The 22,087-nt window shown below is 44.6% G+C and overlaps 1 protein-coding gene across 1 annotated transcript; it reads right to left on the bottom strand.

Moving 5' to 3' along the window:
• Nucleotides 1–1,967: 1,967 nt before the first annotated feature.
• LOC110511293 (syntaxin-10) lies at nt 1,968–20,816 on the bottom strand. The gene is made up of 9 exons (XM_036949203.1): nt 20,662–20,816; nt 16,304–16,379; nt 15,231–15,324; nt 9,743–9,837; nt 8,834–8,896; nt 8,542–8,643; nt 8,301–8,407; nt 6,997–7,091; nt 1,968–4,226 (listed from the first exon to the last, which is right to left on the bottom strand). The coding sequence occupies exons 1-9, from the start codon at nt 20,694–20,696 to the stop codon at nt 4,150–4,152; spliced, it is 744 nt and encodes a 247-aa protein (XP_036805098.1). The 5' UTR covers nt 20,697–20,816; the 3' UTR covers nt 1,968–4,149.
• Nucleotides 20,817–22,087: the final 1,271 nt, after the last annotated feature.

Consider the following 22,087-nt stretch of genomic DNA (forward strand, 5'->3'; position numbering starts at 1 on the left):
TCCTTGTATGTTTCCTTGCAGTTAAAATCAGACCTGGGTTCAAGTCTTTTAAATCTTTAAAATACTTTGGAGCGCTAGCCCTCCTGGAGAGTCTGATGGGCCGTGTATGCCGTTTTAGGACAATTGTATTGGGTCCACTAAGCCAGGCGTGCTCAATCAATCCCAGATGAAGTATTTGATCCCAGGTCTGGCTCCAATCTGTGCTTTTCTCTGCAACCGCTGACTGACAGCAATCTTCTAAACGTCTATTCCAGAGATACATTTACTAGTATTACCGCTCCTTATAAGGACCCTGACGCACCAGAGATACACAAACCACACACACGGCATGGCAGCTCACTGATAGTGTCCTGTTTAATGTGTGTTTACAACTACACAGATAGTTTACCTCCTATGCCGTCGGTCATAGCCTCAGACCGTTACTAACCTCATAAGTACCGGGGTCGTGTTCATTACGGACTGAAAACGGGGAGGGACTGCATGAACTTGTCTAATAAGAGACGCTCATGGTTTTTTTTCTTCTCCCCCCCCGTTGCAAAGCGTTTCGCTACGGTGCGCCCTAATGAATACGACCCAGGAGACGTTAGGCTACAGTACAGTTCAGGTACAGACAGACCAGAACAATAAAAATAGCTCAAGTCTCATGTTGACATGGAATGAATAGAATACAGTCAAGGTATTGGCTGTGGAGAAGTGGGATGCTTTGTGAAAGTCATTACCTCAGTTACACAGAGAGATATGACAGCAACCGAGAATGACGCCTCTCTTTTTGATTTGGTTTCCTGTCTCTGGTGCCGTCGGTCTTTCCCCATTGCAGATCTTTCTTCTCACACTATAAATACAGTATATTAAACTGTACATTCTTACAACACATAGAAGCACTATTGAAGTTTGTTAGTTGTTCACTTGCAGCATGAGTTATTGTTTTAAAAAATAACCCAGACTAAAAATATAAAATAAATAAAGCTTTTTTGGATATAAAATACAACCTAATGCAGTGTTGTCAGAGATATACTACTGATGATGCTCCTCCCCACGACCCTATCCCATGCCGTGTTACCCTGATCCCTACCCATGTACATGCCAGTGTTCCAAGTGCCAATAACTTTGTGAAATCCTAACTGTGACCCAGTAATAAAGATAATTGCACATTAACTACTGTAAAAAAGACAGAAATTCTGAAAAACAATCTGAATATCTTAATAAAAGGTTTGTAACAAATACGTGTGGTTTTTACTGTGTTTTAGTCGTACGTTATGGAGTTGTGCTGTCGTCTTCATGGTTTGGAAATATCAAGTTGAGTTAGGGGTCACAACTTAGGCATGTATACCACATTTATAACAAACATTCCTGGCTTCCTGGCACCCATAGGTTTGAATCCAGTCTAAGGGCCTGTCTCCAAGGATTCAGTGGATTCAGTCTTGTACTTGTACCAAAGCCACACATCTCTGGTTGTACTTGTCTTTAAGTTTGGAAATATCATGTCAAATTGATATGTATAGACATACCGCAGCCTGTTGGATGCTTCACGTATGTCTCATTGTGTTTATAGCTATTTGTTTCAGGTATGCGTGACGCAAACATTTCACACACGTTTTTTCCAGCGCTACAGTACTCAGGACAGCTCTCTTTATGGCATGGAAAGTATTCTGGAATAATGCAAATTGGTGCTGAGGGTAGGTCGTCATGCTCATTCTTTCATTCCCGTGTAAGGTCTTCAACTGAAATACACCACCCATAGGTTTGAATCCAGTCTAAGGGCCTGTCTCCAAGGGCTGGCATTCAATCAGATCAGCGTAATAGCACGCTTGATATTTAAAAGTAATTTCCAATTGAGAACGTGGTCTCTGTGAACATTGCCTTCAAAAGGGCCGATGGGCTTGAACCCCGGCCAAGGTGGCTCACTGAACTACCTCAGCTGTGGAGATACATTTTCCCTTCGGAACTGAAATGCATTGAGAGTCAAACACTTTAAAAGCATATGATTTATTAAGAACAAGAGTTAATTTTCATCAAGAAACTACAATGACGGCAAAACATTTATCGTACAAAAAAGGAGTGTTTACTTGATGTTTCAGGCTGATGATACGGCAAAACATTTATCGTACAAAAAAAGGAGTGTTTACTTGATGTTTCAGGCTGATGGTACGGCAAAGCATTAGAAATGACTCCTATGTTCATTCATAGACAGGGTGACCTACAACTCCAGCACATGTTGTTTGGGTTAAGAGGCAAATATAATTAATAGACTTTGGAAAACATTACACTGAATGTTACAAATGAATAGCAACAGTAGAACTTGAAATAAAGAGATGAGTGAGGTCACTAATTCAATGGAACCAACAAAAGCAGGAAGGTGGCCATTTTGTAAGCTATTTACACAATACATTCTTCCCACAAGGCATCTAGCAATAACTCTTGAATGGTTAGGCATTTCCATAGCAGGAGAAACACTGATCATTGAAGTGGATAAATGCTAGCTAACCTTTTCGACTTGGAAGAATCAGGCCCTGTTCAAACCCTTCTAATGCAACCTTGTTTGTGCACAATCACTGATCTGACAAAGTTGGATAGGTGGAATTTAGGCTACTTTCCACTGCGTCCTCTGACCAACCAGATCGTGTTAGATCAGTGGTGATTTCCTTGAGGAATAGGTGAAGGAAGGAGTTATTAGAACAGGGCCTATTGCACCAGTCAATGCACCCTGAGAGAGTTCCTAATAAACCTAAATCATTGGACAATGTGATAGATGGAAACCAGTAGACAGTTTTCAGTAGAACAGAGCTACAACCTTTCAAACTGATCACAGAGAATGAATCACTCAAGTATTTTTCCAATCAGTACAATGTAAATTCATTTAACTAGGCAAGTCAGTTAACAAATTCTTATTTACGATGACGCTGGGCCAATTGTGCCGCCCTATGGGACTCGCAATCACGGCCGGTTACGATACAGCCTGAAATCGAACCAGGGTCTACAGTGACACCTCTAGCACTGCAATGCAGTGCCTTCGACCCCTGCGCCACTCAGGAGCCCTAAATACACAACCAATCGCAAATGAACAGATTAAACCAACCATCCCACACAAACGGGTACCAAGGTGGCAGTACCAACCAAAAGACACCAGGCAGGAAACTCTCCCATAGAGAGATGTGTCTTGAGGAAGGAGAAATAAGTCCACATCCCACAATGTCAAGCATTACATTTAGATTTATTTACACAATAGTATAAAATGCACCTCAGGGTCATATTCATCAAGCATCTCAGAGTAGGAGGCAAAACTGATCCTATATCAGCACTCCCCCAAAAACTCTGAAAACGGGCCATCACATCAGTCAGTGGTATCTCACATTATGAAATGTGGACATGGCCATAAATGTCCGCTAGGGGGCGAAAGAGCTTCAAATTAACTTGTGCTGCTAATTTCCTGCCCAGCAACCCAGAACTCCAACTGTTACTATGGTAAAGCTATCACCATAGGCTTGACCTTTCCCGTCTCCACAGATCTGGGATCAGATCACTAGCCTCAAATCCTTTATCCAGAAGGGGAAACTACATAAAACATGTCTAGGGGTAACTTCTACCTCCTATGATAAAGCTATTCCAACGGGCCAGATGATTTGGAACAAGGTAGAAGTTGACCTAACAACTGATCTAGGATCTAGGTGATTTCACCAGTCCTAAGTAGTGCACTATGTAGGGAATAGGGTTCTATTTGGGATGAAGATCATCTCATAGACGTATAAAAATAGATAAGGCAACATTGACATCTCCCTCCCTCATCCCAAGTCTGTACCATCATTCACACACACAAGAGACATCTTAGCTTTGCCTGAATATATAATATAATGTAACCGTCATCTCACTGCTGTTCACTCCTCTGATATGGGTGGTGAGAGAGGTGGGAAATAGGAGGGAAACAGGGATAGACAGATACCCAGAGAGAGAGAGACAGGGACAAAGTGATGAGTACTAGAAAGATAGATTATTCAGAGACTGAATTCTATGACAAAGGAAAGACGAGGGTTGGATTGGATTCCCTGTTTCCTATATCGATGCCTCCATTCATCCCTTCATCCATTTCATGGTTCATCCCCAGGAAGGAGTGGGTGAGTGCGGTACAGTCGTGTAGTGAAGAGAGGTCCATACTCAGAGGGTGAAGAAGAGGATGAGAACAACTACCATGATGACCACCAGTACTCCGATGGCACACCACTGTCTCCTACCTGAGAGAACACACACACGTCACAATCACGAGTGTATAGTCTAGAGATGCTAATATGTACTTGCCTGCCATAGCCTGAGGGCCACTGAATAATAACATATGCATAGTAAGCAGTAACTTAACATCATTCCAAATAGTAGTAGAAGTGATAGCAGTTTAGTGATGGCGGTAGTAGTAATGATGATGGTAGTAGGGGTGATGGTAATGATAGCAATGATGGTGGTAGTAGTGATGGTGGTGGTAGTAGTGATGATGGTAGTAGGGGTGATGGTAATGGGTGGTAGTAGTAGTGATGGTGGTGGTAGTAGTGATGATGATGATAGTAGTAATGATGATGATAGTAGTAATGATGATGATAGTAGTAATGATGGTGGTAGTAGTAGTGATGGTGGCGGTAGTAGTGATGGTGGCGGTAGTAGTGATGGTGGTAGTAGTAGTGATGGTGGTGGTAGTAGTGATGGTGGTAGTAGTAGTGATGGTGGTAGTAGTAGTGATGGTGGTAGTAGTAATGATGGTGGTAGTAGTAGTGATGGTGGTAGTAGTAGTGATGGTGGTAGTAGTAGTAGTGATGGTGGTGGTAGTAGTGATGGTGGTGGTAGTAGTGATGGTGGCGGTAGTAGTGATGGTGGTAGTAGTAGTGATGGTGGTAGTAGTAGTGATGGTGGTAGTAGTAATGATGGTGGTAGTAGTAGTGATGGTGGTAGTAGTAGTGATGATGGTGGCGGTAGTAGTGATGGTGGTAGTAGTAGTGATGGTGGCGTAGTAGTGATGATGGTGGCGGTGGTAGTAGTAATGATGGTGGTGGTAGTAGTAGTGATGGTGGTAGTAGTAGTGATGGTGGTAGTAGTAGTGATGGTGGTAGTAGTAATGATGGTGGTAGTAGTAGTGATGATGGTGGCGGTAGTAGTAGTAGTGATGGTGGTAGTAGTAGTGATGGTGGTAGTAGTAGTGATGATGGTGGCGGTAGTAGTAGTAGTGATGGTGGCGGTAGTAGTGATGGTGGTAGTAGTAATGATGGTGGTAGTAGTAGTGATGGTGGTAGTAGTAATGATGGTGGTAGTAGTAGTGATGGCGGTAGTAGTAATGATGGCGGTAGTAGTAGTGATGCTGGTAATAGTAATGATGGTGGTAGTAGTAGTGATGATGGTGGCGGTAGTAGTAGTAGTGATGGTGGTAGTAGTAGTGATGGTGGTAGTAGTAATGATGGTGGTAGTAGTAGTGATGGTGGCGGTAGTAGTGATGGTGGTAGTAGTAATGATGGTGGTAGTAGTAGTGATGGTGGTAGTAGTAATGATGGTGGTAGTAGTAGTGATGATGGTGGCGGTAGTAGTAGTAGTGATGGTGGTAGTAGTAGTGATGGTGGTAGTAGTAGTGATGATGGTGGCGGTAGTAGTAGTAGTGATGGTGGCGGTAGTAGTGATGGTGGTAGTAGTAATGATGGTGGTAGTAGTAATGGTGGCGGTAGTAGTAATGGTGGCGGTAGTTGTAATGATGGTGGTAGTAGTAGTGATGGTGGTAGTAGTAATGATGGTGATAGTAGTAATGATGGTGATAGTAGTAATGATGGCGGTAGTAGTGATGGTGGTGGTAGTAGTAATGGTGGCGGTAGTAGTAATGGTGGTGGTAGTAGTAGTAATGGTGGTGGTAGTAGTAGTAATGGTGGCGGTAGTTGTAATGGTGGTGGTAGTAGTAATGATGGTGGTAGTAGTAGTGATGATGGTGGCGGTAGTAGTAGTAGTGATGGTGGTAGTAGTAGTGATGGTGGTAGTAGTAGTGATGGTGGCGGTAGTAGTGATGGTGGTAGTAGTAATGATGGTGGTAGTAGTAGTGATGGTGGTAGTAGTAATGATGGTGGTAGTAGTAGTGATGATGGTGGCGGTAGTAGTAGTAGTGATGGTGGTAGTAGTAGTGATGGTGGTAGTAGTAGTGATGATGGTGGCGGTAGTAGTAGTAGTGATGGTGGCGGTAGTAGTGATGGTGGTAGTAGTAATGATGGTGGTAGTAGTAATGGTGGCGGTAGTAGTAATGGTGGCGGTAGTTGTAATGATGGTGGTAGTAGTAGTGATGGTGGTAGTAGTAATGATGGTGATAGTAGTAATGATGGTGATAGTAGTAATGATGGCGGTAGTAGTGATGGTGGTGGTAGTAGTAATGGTGGCGGTAGTAGTAATGGTGGTGGTAGTAGTAGTAATGGTGGTGGTAGTAGTAGTAATGGTGGCGGTAGTTGTAATGGTGGTGGTAGTAGTAATGGTGGTGGTAGTAGTAGTAATGGTGGCGGTAGTAGTAATGGTGGTGGTAGTTGTAGTAATGATGTAATGGTGAGGATGACAGTTATAAGTTAGTTTCCATTTTTTAGATTTTATTAGATTTCTAATTGACTGTTACCATAGTATTGTTATTTTCTTCATTTGTATTATTTACTACCATATTATTATTATTCATTATTTTATTAGTGTATATTGTATACATTGTTGCTAAGGCAATATAGACACATTGTTTTTCATGTCAATAAAGCAGCTTGAATTTGAATGTGAAACTTGAGAGACAGAGACAGAGGGAGAGAGAGAGGAAAATAGAGAGAGAGGGAGAGAGAGAGGAAAAGAGAGAGAGGGAGAGAGAGAGAGGAAAAGAGAGAGAGAGGGAGAGAGAGAGAGGAAAAGAGAGAGAGTGATATTAAGGTAAAGAGAGGGAGGGTGACTTGGTGTTGTACCTGTCGTCTATGTGTGTGAGAGAGAAGAACTGACAGAGATGGAGTGTGTGTGTTAACTCACTGCTGGTCATGTGGGAGACTTTCTCCATCTTCTTGAGGACAGAGTCCATCCTAGAACCTGTCTGGTCCATCTCCTCTCCAAACTCTCCTAGCATACTGGAACATACAGGACAAAATAGGTGTTAGGCAACCACATTTGAGTCATTTAACAGACGTTCTTATCCAGAGCGACTTACAGGAGCAATTAGGGTTAAGTGCCTTGCGCAAGGGCACAAAGAGATTTTTCACCAAGTCGGCTCAGGGATTCAAACCAGTGATCTTTTGGTTACCGGCCCAACGCTCTTAACCACTAGGCTACCCGCTGCTTGCTTGCTTGCACGCACGCACGCACACACACACACACACACGCACACACACACACACGCACACACACACACACACTTAGACCATTGAGACACACACATCAAACCGTCTAAAACACCCCTAAAATACTGGAACATACAGGAGAATCCCTCAAACAATGAACATGTAAATTACACACTCACTGAACCCTTGAACCACACACGTCTCAGCATGGGAAGTATACTGTGAGATTACATGACAACAATGGAGTTCACATGTAAACGTTCAGTACACACAGAGGCTCCTTGAACCACACACGTCTCAGCATGGGAAGTATACTGTGAGATTACATGACAACAATGGAATTCACATGTAAACGTTCAGTACACACAGAGGCTCCTTGAACCACACACGTCTCAGCATGGGAAGTATACTGTGAGATTACATGACAACAATGGAATTCACATGTAAACGTTCAGTACACACAGAGGCTCCTTGAACCACACACGTCTCAGCATGGGAAGTATACTGTGAGATTACATGACAACAATGGAGTTCACATGTAAACGTTCAGTACACAGAGGCTCCTTGAACCCTTTAAAACCACGCACATGCACTTGAGCAAGGCGATTAACTCTCAACAACAACTGCTGTCCGTGGGGCCGATGACGCCGATTAAAGGCTTTCTGATTCAGAGGGGTTAAATGTGGAAGACACATTTCAGTTGAATGTATTCAGTTGTACAACTGACTAGGTATGTCCTTTCTTTACACACACACACACATATGAGGCGGCTATTTAAGTCAGGATAACCAGTGGAAGAGGGAGGGAGGTGTGGTCCCTTAAGGGCAGCAGGTGGAGAGGTTCCAACCCTATTTAAGTCAGGATAACCAGTGGAAGAGGGAGGGAGGTGTGGTCCCTTAAGGGCAGCAGGTGGAGAGGTTCCAACCCCTGTTCCCTTCCCATTACTCCCATTGACCCTCAACACCAAAGGTGTGTGTGTGTGTGTGTGTGTGTACTCACACAGCCTGCTGGTCTAGTTCATCTCCGATGCGTCCTGACATGTCTTTCAGTACTCTGATGCTTCCTGTCACCAGCTCCAACTGCTCATCCTGGTCCTGCATGATCAACTGTGGAGAACACCATCATCATCATCATCATCCTCCTCCTCCTCCTCCTCAGCCCTAAACCATCATCTTGTTCCTTAAATATCAAGGAGACACAGAAACCTTCACACTAACCCTCTTCCCTCCCTCCATCCTACCTGCTGCTGTTCCTGTTGATCCTGGATGTATCTGGAGTTGGTTGACACCAGGTGAGACTCCAGACCATCAGACCTGTCCTGCCCAGACGCACCCATCAGAGCCTGAGATAGACAGAGACCAGCTGATGTTACAACGTGTGAGACAGAGGAGATGCCTGCATAAGTCAATGTGTATCAACATAAAGGTGTGTGTGAAGAGAGAGAGGAGAGAGAAGAGAGAGAGGAGAGAGAAGAGAGAGAGAGAGGAGAGAGAAGAGAGAGAGAGAAATAGTGTGTAGACAGGCAAACCAACCTGTCTGTTCTTCTTCTCTGCCTGGGCCACAACAGAGGGACTGGAGAGTTGATCCTTCATCTCCTACACACAACACACAGTGTTAGCTACAGTAGCTACAACAACACACAGTGTTAGCTACAACAACACACAGTGTTAGCTACAACAACACACAGTGTTAGCTACAACAACACACAGTGTTAGCTACAACAACACACAGTGTTAGCTACAGTAGCTACAACAACACACAGTGTTAGCTACAACAACACACAGTGTTAGCTACAGTAGCTACAACAACACACAGTGTTAGCTACAACAACACACAGTGTTAGCTACAGTAGCTACAACACACAGTGTTAGCTACAACACAGTGTTAGCTACAGCAGCTACAACAACACACAGTGTTAGCTACAGTAGCTACAACAACACACAGTGTTAGCTACAACAGCTACAACAACACACAGTGTTAGCTACAACACAGTGTTAGCTACAGTAGCTACAACAACACACAGTGTTAGCTACAACAACACACAGTGTTAGCTACAGTAGCTACAACAACAGACTACACACCGTAGATTAAATCCAATCAAATGTAGCTGCATAAATCCCATTTTCTTTTCCGTTATAGAGGTAGGTTAAGGGGGATACCTAGTCAGTTGTACAACTGAATGCATTCAACTGAAATGTGTCTTTAGCGTTTAACCTAACCCCCTTGAATCAGAGAAGTGTGGGGGGCTGCCTTAATCGACATCCACGTCTTCGGCACACAGGGAACAGTGGGTTTACTGCCTTGCTCAGGGGCAGAACGACTGATTTTTTTCCTTGTCAGCTCAGGGATTCAATCCAGCAACCTTTGGGTTACTGGCCCAACGCTCTAACCACTAGGCTACCTGCCGGTGACAGACAGGTAGTGATATTACACCGTGTTACCTGTACGGCCTGCCGTGTTCGCTCCACAAAGTCTCTCCTCTCCTGCAGCTCATTCTCCCCCAGACGGAACTTCCCCGGGTTGGACTCAACGATACCTGGGAGAGGGTCAAGGCTCAACTCACACAGATCTCAGGGTTCTCCTCAGGAACTGTTAGGAATGTGGTTCTGCCGAGTACGGCAGGGTGGGAGGCCCGGAGGGGGGCAGTGCCCCCCCCCTTTGGACTCAAGAGATTTGTTTTTGAACACCTGTAACTACACACACACAGGCCTACACTCTACACACACACACACACACAGAGGCCTACGCTCTACACACACACACACACAGGCCTACGCTCTACACACACACAGGCCTACGCTCTACACACACACACACACACACACACACACACACACACACACCTCATTCATATCAGCTGTCCTGCTCCAGATATCATAGTCTAGGGCTCAGTTGGTCTTTGGGCCAGTTTGTGTTTTTATATTCTCTCCCCCTCTTTCTATAAGGAAGGACAGACTATACATCTCTCCCCCTCTTTCTATAAGGAAGGACAGACTATACATCTCTCCCCCTCTTTCTATAAGGAAGGACAGACTATACATCTCTCCCCCTCTTTCTATAAGGAAGGACAGACTATACACCTCTCCCCCTCTTTCTATAAGGAAGGACAGACTATACACCTCTCCCCCTCTTTCTATAAGGAAGGACAGACTATACATCTCTCCCCCTCTTTCTATAAGGAAGGACAGACTATACATCTCTCCCCCTCTTTCTATAAGGAAGGACAGACTATACATCTCTCCCCCTCTTTCTATAAGGAAGGACAGACTATACACCTCTCCCCCTCTTTCTATAAGGAAGGACAGACTATACACCTCTCCCCCTCTTTCTATAAGGAAGGACAGACTATACATCTCTTTTATGCGACCACGTTTTCCAAAAACTCTTAAATACCTGCTCAGAATTAACATTCAAAGATGTCTGCAGAAAGAATGGGGTCAGCTACAACATCACACCTTGAGTTGGTTATTGAACTACAGTAAGTGAAGTGGATTTACACACGGTAACGCATTTACGGTAACGGAATTACATCATGGTCCCCTATACTACACAGAAACGGCATAATTATGGATGTCATTCTCCTCATGTTTCACAAGTTTAGACATCACACCGCAGCAAACCAAAGCAGTGTAGAGTTCAGTACAATACAGCAGAGTTCAGTAAAGTAGAGTTCGGTACAGTAGAGTTCAGTAAAGTAGAGTTCGGTACAGTAGAGTTCAGTACAGTACAATACAGTAGAGTTCAGTACAATACAGTAGAGTTCAGTACAGTACAATACAGTAGAGTTCAGTACAGTACAATACAGTAGAGTTCAGTACAGTACAATACAGTAGAGTTCAGTACAGTACAATACAGTAGAGTTCAGTACAGTACAATACAGTAGAGTTCAGTACAGTACAATACAGTAGAGTTCAGTACAATACAATACAGTAGAGTTCAGTACAGTACAATACAGTAGAGTTCAGTACAGTACAATACAGTAGAGTTCAGTGCAGTACAATACAGTACACTAGAATACAGTACAGTAAAGTAGAGTTCAGTACAGTAGAGTACAGTAAAGTACAATGCAGTAGAGTTCAGTACAGTATAGTACAGTTCAGTACAGTAGAGTACAATACAGTACAGTAGAGTTCAGTAAATTAGAGTTCAGTAAAGTAGAGTTCAGTAAAGTAGAGTTGAGTTCAGTACAGTTCAGTAGAATACAGTACAGTAGAATACAGTACAGTAGAGTTCAGTACAGTAGAGTTCAGTACAGTACAATACAGTAGAGTTCAGTACAGTACAATACAGCACAGTTCAGTACAGTAGAGTTCAGTTCAGTACAGTAGAGTTCAGTACAGTACAGCAAAGTACAATGCAGTAGAGTTCAGTACAGTATAGTAGAGTTCAGTTCAGTACAGTACAATACAGTAGAGTTCAGTACAGTACAATACAGTAGAGTTCAGTACAGTACAATACAGCACAGTTCAGTACAGTAGAGTTCAGTTCAGTACAGTAGAGTTCAGTACAGTACAGCAAAGTACAATGCAGTAGAGTTCAGTACAGTATAGTAGAGTTCAGTTCAGTTCAGTACAGTACAATACAGTAGGGTACAATACAGTACAATACAGTACAGTAGAGTGCACTACAGTAGAGTGCAATACAGTAGAGTACTCTACTTTTCATTACTGTACTCCACTATTATTTTGTATTGACTGTACAATCCAAACATAATTCTTTAATAGGTTCAGATTTGGTCCAGTCCAGTCCGCCTGTGGACGTTGAAATGAAGGTCAGGCTGGACTGACCAAATGTCAACTACTCTTCAACGTCCATATACGTCCGGTGTCGGTTGGTGCTCAGTGGAAGAGGATGCTGGTTACAGTAAATGGAAAGAGAAGAGGCTCATGGGTAGGTGTTGGTAAGAGCTGGGAGAGGTGACATTAACTGGAGACGGAGGAAGAGAGAGGGGGAAGGGTTCTCCAGAATCAGACTGTTTTAACACTCTTGGTTTGACCACCAGACAACAGAAAGACAAAGAAACAGCTATGAGCTGAACATAACAGCCAGTGGAAGAGAGGACAGTAACAGGAGACACTATGAGCTGAACATAACAGTCAGTGGAAGAGAGGACAGTAACAGGAGACACTATGAGCTGAACATAACAGCCAGTGGAAGAGAGGACAGTAACAGGAGACACTATGAGCTGAACATAACAGCCAGTGGAAGAGAGGACAGTAACAGGAGACACTATGAGCTGAACATAACAGCCAGTGGAAGAGAGGACAGTAACAGGAGACACTATGAGCTGAACATAACAGTCAGTGGAAGGGAGGACAGTAACAGGAGACACTATGAGCTGAACATAACAGTCAGTGGAAGGGAGGACAGTAACAGGAGACACTATGAGCTGAACATAACAGTCAGTGGAAGAGAGGACAGTAACAGGAGACACTATGAGCTGAACATAACAGCCAGTGGAAGGGAGGACAGTAACAGGAGACACTATGAGCTGAACATAACAGTCAGTGGAAGAGAGGACAGTAACAGGAGACACTATGAGCTGAACATAACAGTCAGTGGAAGGGAGGACAGTAACAGGAGACACTATGAGCTGAACATAACAGTCAGTAGAAGGGAGGACAGTAACAGGAGACACTATGAGCTGAACATAACAGTCAGTGGAAGAGAGGACAGTAACAGGAGACACTATGAGCTGAACATAACAGTCAGTGGAAGGGAGGACAGTAACAGGAGACACTATGAGCTGAACATAACAGCCAGTGGAAGGGAGGACAGTAACAGGAGACACTATGAGCTGAACATAACAGTCAGTAGAAGGGAGGACAGTAGCAGGAGACACTATGAGCTGAACATAACAGTCAGTGGAAGAGAGGACAGTAACAGGAGACACTATGAGCTGAACATAACAGCCAGTGGAAGAGAGGACAGTAACAGGAGACACTATGAGCTGAACATAACAGCCAGTGGAAGAGAGGACAGTAACAGGAGACACTATGAGCTGAACATAACAGTCAGTGGAAGGGAGGACAGTAACAGGAGACACTATGAGCTGAACATAACAGTCAGTGGAAGGGAGGACAGTAACAGGAGACACTATGAGCTGAACATAACAGTCAGTGGAAGAGAGGACAGTAACAGGAGACACTATGAGCTGAACATAACAGCCAGTGGAAGGGAGGACAGTAACAGGAGACACTATGAGCTGAACATAACAGTCAGTGGAAGGGAGGACAGTAACAGGAGACACTATGAGCTGAACATAACAGTCAGTGGAAGAGAGGACAGTAACAGGAGACACTATGAGCTGAACATAACAGTCAGTGGAAGAGAGGACAGTAACAGGAGACACTATGAGCTGAACATAACAGCCAGTGGAAAGGAAGACAGTAACAGGAGACACTATGAGCTGAACATAACAGTCAGTGGAAGAGAGGACAGTAACAGGAGACACTATGAACTGAACATAACAGTCAGTGGAAGGGAGGACAGTAACAGGAGACACTATGAGCTGAACATAACAGTCAGTGGAAGGGAGGACAGTAACAGGAGACACTATGAGCTGAACATAACAGTCAGTGGAAGAGAGGACAGTAACAGGAGACACTATGAGCTGAACATAACAGTCAGTGGAAGGGAGGACAGTAACAGGAGACACTATGAGCTGAACATAACAGCCAGTGGAAGAGAGGACAGTAACAGGAGACACTATGAGCTGAACATAACAGTCAGTGGAAGAGAGGACAGTAACAGGAGACACTATGAGCTGAACATAACAGTCAGTGGAAGAGAGGACAGTAACAGGAGACACTATGAGCTGAACATAACAGTCAGTGGAAGAGAGGACAGTAACAGGAGACACTATGAGCTGAACATAACAGCCAGTGGAAGAGAGGACAGTAACAGGAGACACTATGAGCTGAACATAACAGCCAGTGGAAGAGAGGACAGTAACAGGAGACACTATGAGCTGAACATAACAGTCAGTGGAAGGGAGGACAGTAACAGGAGACACTATGAGCTGAACATAACAGTCAGTGGAAGGGAGGACAGTAACAGGAGACACTATGAGCTGAACATAACAGTCAGTGGAAGGGAGGACAGTAACAGGAGACACTATGAGCTGAACATAACAGCCAGTGGAAAGGAAGACAGTAACAGGAGACACTATGAGCTGAACATAACAGTCAGTGGAAGAGAGGACAGTAACAGGAGACACTATGAGCTGAACATAACAGTCAGTGGAAGAGAGGACAGTAACAGGAGACACTATGAGCTGAACATAACAGCCAGTGGAAAGGAAGACAGTAACAGGAGACACTATGAGCTGAACATAACAGTATGTTATTGTAAATAAGAATTTGTTCTTAACCAACTAACCTGTACCCAACACACATTGACTCGGTACCGGTACCCCCTGTATACAGCCTCATTATTGTTATTTTATTGTGTTAATTTTTATTAAATGTTTTTGTTTAGTTAGTAAATATTTTCTTAACCAACAATGCAGTTTAAGAAATGGAGTTAAGGGCTTGTAGTAAGCATTTCACGGTACGGTCTACACCTGTTGTACTCAGCACGTGACAAATAACATTCGATGTGATCTTATGAACTTGACGTTGGTGCTCATTGGTCCATTTACCTGGAAGTGCCCTCATATAGCATACTCTGTCACACATTCCAAGCTGTTGTTTTACATGCTGAAGCTGCACACATTCCAGTAGAAATGCAGTTAAGAGGCTTGTGTGTCCAGTGTGTGTGTGTGGACCCGAGTGCCCTCCTCCAGAAGCTCCTCCCAGCGTTTGTAAAGACTCCTGGTCCATTTACATGGAAGTGCCCTCATATAGCATACTCTGTCATCTTTCATTCTTTCCCTCGTTCTCTCTGTGTGTGTGTAAGCGTTATGTTTATAAAGACAGAAAAAGATACTGATGGTTTCACTCAGGTCCTCCAGGTCCCAGTCTATGGCTCTGAGACAGTTCCTCAGTTCATTGGTGCTCCAGTCCAGCTCATCTTTGCTCACCTGCACAACAAACAAAAACACATTTAGGCATGTCAAACATGAGCCTGAACACAGTGAAAAGTCTATGTTCACCTGTACATTATAGATAGAGCACAGTTACAGATAACAGTAACAGTACATATCAGGTAGGTAGGGACTGAACAGGCTACACTAGTAAGTCAGAGATTGATGATGACAAGCTGCTGTTATACACGCTGTGGTCGCACACATTCCAAGGTGTTGTTTTACACGCTGTGGTCGCACACATTCCAAGCTGTTGTTATACACGCTGTGGCTGCACACATTCCAAGCTGTTGTTATACACGCTGTGGTCGCACACATTCCAAGCTGTTGTTATACATGCTGTGGTCGCACACATTCCAAGCTGTTGTTATACATGCTGTGGTCGCACACATTCCAAGGTGTTGTTATACATGCTGTGGTCGCACACATTCCAAGCTGTGGCTGCACACATTCCAAGCTGTTGTTATACACGCTGTGGCTGCACACATTCCAAGGTGTTGTTATACATGCTGTGGTCGCACACATTCCAAGCTGTTGTTATACACGCTGTGGATGCACACATTCCAAGCTGTTGTTATACACGCTGTGGTCGCACACATTCCAAGCTGTTGTTATACATGCTGTGGCTGCACACATTCCAAGCTGTTGTTATACATGTTGTGGCTGCACACATTCTAAGCTGTTGTTATACATGCTGTGGCTGCACACATTCCAAACTGTTGTTTTACACGCTGTGGTCGCACACATTCTAAGCTGTTGTTATACACGCTGTGGCTGCACACATTCCAAGCTGTTGTTATACATGTTGTGGCTGCACACATTCTAAGCTGTTGTTATACATGCTGTGGCTGCACACATTCCAAGCTGTTGTTATACATGCTGTGGCTGCACACATTCCAAGCTGTTGTTTTACATGCTGTGGCTGCACACATTCCAGTAGAAATGCAGTTAAGAGGCGTGTGTGTCCAGTGTGTACCTGAGTGCCCTCCTCCAGAAGCTCCTCCCAGCGTTCGTAAAGGCTCCTGGCACGAGACAACGCCTTCTGGACCTCCCTGAGACAACACACACGGGTTAGATCAGGCTTTATCACAACCGGCCATGATTGGGAGTCCCATAGTGTGGCGCACAAGTGGCTCAGCGTCGTCCGGGTTTGGCCGGTGTAGGACGTCATTGTAAATAATAATTTGTTCTTAACTGACTTGCCTAGTTAAATAAAAGGTTAAATAAATACATATAAAAAGATCAGGGCTCTCCAACCCTGTTCCTGAAGAGCTACCCTACTGTAGGTTTTCACTCTAACCCTGTTCCTGGAGAGCTACCCTCCTGTAGGTTTTCACTCTAACCCTGTTCCTGAAGAGCTACCCTACTGTAGGTTTTCACTCTAACCCTGTTCCTGAAGAGCTACCCTACTGTAGGTTTTCACTCTAACCCTGTTCCTGAAGAGCTAACCTACTGTAGGTTTTCACTCCAACCCTGTTCCTGGAGAGATACCCTCCTGTAGGTTCACTCCAACCCTGTTCCTGGAGAGCTACCCTACTGTAGGTTTTCACTCTAACCCTGTTCCTGAAGAGCTACCCTACTGTAGGTTTTCACTCTAATCCTGTTCCTGAAGAGCTACCCTACTGTAGGTTTTCACTCTAACCCTGTTCCTGAAGAGCTACACTACTGTAGGTTTTCACTCCAACCCTGTTCCTGGAGAGCTACCCTCCTGTATGTTTTCACTCCAACCCTGTTCCTAGAGAGCTACCCTCCTGTATGTTTTCACTCCAACCCTGTTCCTGGAGAGCTACCCTCCTGTATGTTTTCACTCCAACCCTGTTCCTGGAGAGCTACCCTCCTGTATGTTTTCACTCCAACCCTGTTCCTGAAGAGCTACCCTCCTGTAGGTTTTCACTCCAACCCTGTTCCTGGAGAGCTACCCTACTGTAGGTTTTCACTCTAACCCTGTTCCTGAAGAGCTACCCTACTGTAGGTTTTCACTCTAACCCTGTTACTGAAGAGCTACCCTACTGTAGGTTTTCACTCTAACCCTGTTCCTGAAGAGCTACCCTCCTGTAGGTTTTCACTCTAACCCTGTTCCTGAAGAGCTACCCTACTGTAGGTTTTCACTCTAACCCTGTTCCTGAAGAGCTACCCTACTGTAGGTTTTCACTCCAACCCTGTTCCTGGAGAGCTACCCTCCTGTATGTTTTCACTCCAACCCTGTTCCTGGAGAGCTACCCTCCTGTATGTTTTCACTCCAACCCTGTTCCTGGAGAGCTACCCTCCTGTATGTTTTCACTCCAACCCTGTTCCTGGAGAGCTACCCTCCTGTATGTTTTCACTCCAACCCTGTTCCTGGAGAGCTACCCTCCTGTATGTTTTCACTCCAACCCTGTTCCTGAAGAGCTACCCTCCTGTAGGTTTTCACTCCAACCCTGTTCCTGGAGAGCTACCCTACTGTAGGTTTTCACTCTAACCCTGTTCCTGAAGAGCTACCCTACTGTAGGTTTTCACTCCAACCCTGTTACTGAAGAGCTACCCTACTGTAGGTTTTCACTCTAACCCTGTTCCTGAAGAGCTACCCTCCTGTAGGTTTTCACTCTAACCCTGTTCCTGAAGAGCTACCCTACTGTAGGTTTTCACTCTAACCCTGTTCCTGAAGAGCTACCCTACTGTAGGTTTTCACTCCAACCCTGTTCCTGGAGAGCTACCCTCCTGTATGTTTTCACTCCAACCCTGTTCCTGGAGAGCTACCCTCCTGTATGTTTTCACTCCAACCCTGTTCCTGGAGAGCTAACCTCCTGTAGGTTTTCACTCCAACCCTGTTCCTGGAGAGCTAACCTCCTGTAGGTTTTCACTCCAACCCTGTTCCTGGAGAGCTAACCTCCTGTAGGTTTTCACTCCAACCCTGTTCCTGGAGAGCTAACCTCCTGTAGGTTTCCATCCAACCCTTTCCCTGGAGAGCTAACCTCCTGTATGTTTTCACTCCAACCCTGTTCCTGGAGAGCTACCCTCCTGTATGTTTTCACTTGAATCCCAGTTGTAACTAACCTGATTCATCTTATAAACCAGCTAATTATTATAATGAGGTGTGCTAGATTAGGCTTGGAATGATAATTTACAGGATGGTAGCTCTACAGGAACAGAGTTGGAGAGCCCTGGGTTAGACACACATCATAAAAATACACATCACACACTTAACAATACATTTCCTGCATTTCCCTGACACACACTTTAAACAAGTCCTTGTTAAAGAGACAGTGAAAAATGCTAGGTTATATTTAACGATGTTAGCTACAACAATGTAGCAACCGCTCCCTGTCCAAGTCTTTTATACCGACATGTTTTAAGCAGACCACCATAGTCTCTGTGCCCAAGAGCACTAAGGTAACCTGCCTAAATGACTACCGACCCGTAGCACTCACGCCTGTAGTCATGAAGTGCTTTGAAAGGCAGGTCATGGCTCACATCAACACCATTATCCCAGAAACCCTAGAACCACTACAATTTGCATACCGCCCTAACAGATCCACAGATGATGCAATCTCTACTGCACTCCACACTGCCCTTTCCCACCTGGACAAAAGGAACACCTATGTGAGAATGCTGTTCATTGACTACAGCTCAGCGTTCAACACCATAGTGCCCTCAAAGCTCATCAATAAGCTAAGGACCCTGGGACTAAACACCTCCCTCTGCAACTGAATCCTGGACTTCCTGACGGGCCGGCCACAGGTGGTATGGGTAGGCAACAACAAATCCGCCACGCTGATCCTCAACACAGGGGCATCTCAGGGGTGCGTGCTCAGACCCCTCCTGTACTCCCTGTTCACTCATGACTGCACAGCCAGGCAGACGCCAACACCATCATTAAGTTTGCCGATGACCCAACAGTGGTAGGCCTGATCACCGACAACGATGAGACAGCCTATAGGGAGTAGGTAAGAGACCTGGCCGTGTGGCGACAGGACAACAGACCCTCCCTCAACGTGATCAAGACAAAGGAGATCATTGTGGACTACAGGAAAAAGAGGACCGAGCACGCCCCCATTCTCATCAATGGGGCTGTAGTGGAGCAGGTTGAGAGCTTCAATTCCTTGGTGTCCACATCACCAACAAACTAACATGGTCTTAGCACACCAAGACAGTAGTAAATAGGGAACAACGAAACCTATTCCCCCTCAGGAGACTGAAAAGACTTGGCATGGGTCCTCAGATACTCAAAAGGTTCCACAGCTGCACCATCACTGCCTGGTATAGCAACTGCTCCGCCTCCGACCGCAAGGCACTACAGAGGGTAGTGCGTACAGCCCAGTACATCACGGGGGCCAAGCTTCCTGCCATCTAGGACCTCTACACCAGGCGGTGTCAGAGGAAGACCCTAAAAATTGTCAAAGACTCCAGCCACTCTAGTCATAGACTGTTCTCTCTGCTACCACACGGTAAGCAGTACCGGAGCGCCAAGTCTAGGTCCAAGAGGCTTCTAAACAGCTTCTACCCCCAAGCCATAAGAATCCTGAATATCTAGTCAAATGGCTACCCAGCCTATTTGCCCCCCCCTCCCCCCCTTTTAACCCTAACCCCCTGTGTATAGTCTCGTTGATGTTATTTTACTGCTGTTCTTTAATTACTTGTTACTTTTATTTCTTACTCTTACTGGTAATTTTTTTAACTGCATTGTTGGTTAGGGGCTGAGAAATAAGCATTTCACTGTAAGGTCTACCTACACCTGTTGTATTCGGCGCATGTGACTAATACAATTTGATTTGATACTGCAATGTATCTACAGACACTGATCCCACGTTTAGCTATGAGGTTGATGATACAAATGTCGCATGCTGGCGAAGCTGCATGCCCTCTACTCCAGGCACAACACAACAATCTCCCTCTCTCACACACAAATACACGTGCCATCAAAGCTTCTAATAAGGTATGTAACGTTAGCCTACATTTCTAGGTAACGCGGAGATGTAACGCCCTATCTTGACCCAAACAAATCTGTGTGGACAGTCCACACATCCCTGTCAATTTCACAACACTCCGTCAACGGCCCCGTTGCAATAGACCCAAACTCGCCACCCAACTTTCAAGGAATCATTTTTGACACGAAGACTAGATTTCAACGACACGCCAACGCGAAGTCGCTACCTTAATGTCAACATAAACCCGCACGTTGATTGCGAATCTAGCCTGTAGCATTAGCTAGCAAATTAGCTTGCCACAGACAGGTTGATAACTTCTAAACGCCACGTTATCAAACTAAACTACCCCAAACGTCATACACATCAAACTTGTCCAGTAAGTAAACGGTGGAGAAGTTGGTTGACAGTTTATTTAGAAACCCTTCCTTACCCCTTGACTACGAAGAACGGATCTTCCAGCGACATATTGGACACTTCAACGCCAGACCTGACGCATGCGCGCTGGGGGCCCGAAGCAGGACGCCAAGCACAATGCACCGAGCGCCTCTACGGAGCTCCGCTGTCATGTGGCCATGGACTGTACTGTCATTTGGTACTGTGTCAAAGCTAGACAGTCAGAATTGTACATATCTGCTTTTGTAATGATATAACAGAGATGTAAATGCATATTATATATTCATTCAGAATAGAATAGAACAGCAGGACTTCTTGGTTAAGTGCTCTTAAATCCAGGCATCCCCTGAATAAGGGATGCATGCCCTTTACAGTTGCAGTTGCTCCAAAAAGGGTAGCACAGTACTGTAGTATTTATACACAGCAATATTAAATGTATAATCACAAGATCAGAGAAACATTAGCTTGTCATTCATGCATGCCCTGCTCTATGCTAGTCCACCTCTTCATATAGAATGAACAATTGCTTTATGAGGAAACACATTCTTTTAGGAATAGTGGTATTTTTTTTATTTTTGTATTCCACCTTTATTTAACCAGGTAGGCAAGTTGAGAACAAGTTCTCATTTACAATTGCGACCTGGCCAAGATAAAGCAAAGCAGTTCGACACATACAACAACACAGAGTTACACATGGAGTAAAACAAACATACAGTCAATAATACAGTAGAAAAATAATTATATATAGAATGTGAGCAAATGAGGTGAGATAAGGGAGGTAAAGGCAAAAAAAAGGCCATGGTGGTGAAGTAAATACAATATAGCAACTAAAACACTGGAATGGTAGATTTGCAGTGGAAGAATGTGCAAAGTAGAGAATAGAAATAATGGGATGCAAAGGAGCAAAATAAATAAATAAATACAGTAGGGGGAGTGGTAGATGTTTGGGCTAAATTATAGATGGGCTATGTACAGGTGCAGTAATCTGTGAGTTGCTCTGACAACTGGTTCTTATAGCTAGTGAGGGAGATAAGTGTTTCCAGTTTCAGAGATTTTTGTAGTTCATTGCAGTCATTGGCAGCAGAGAACTTGAAGGAGAGGCGGCCAAAGGAAGAATTGGTTTTGGGGGTGATCAGAGAGATATACTGTACCTGCTGGAGCGCGTGCTACAGGTGGGTGCTGCTATGGTGACCAGCGGGGCTTTACCTAGCAGAGACTTGTAGATAACCTGGAGCCAGTGGGTTTGGCGACGAGTATGAAGCGAGGGCCAGCCAACGAGAGCGTACAGGTCGCAGTGGTGGGTAGTATATGGGGCTTTGGTGACAAAACGGATGGCACTGTGATAGACTGCATCCAATTTACTGAGCAGGGTATTGGAGGCTATTTTGTAAATGACATCGCCGAAGTCGAGGATCGGTAGGATGGTCAGTTTTACAAGGGTATGTTTGGCAGCATGAGTGAAG

Source organism: Oncorhynchus mykiss, chromosome 17 (genome assembly GCF_013265735.2).
Source record: "Oncorhynchus mykiss isolate Arlee chromosome 17, USDA_OmykA_1.1, whole genome shotgun sequence".
NCBI classification, from domain to species: Eukaryota; Metazoa; Chordata; class Actinopteri; order Salmoniformes; family Salmonidae; genus Oncorhynchus; species Oncorhynchus mykiss.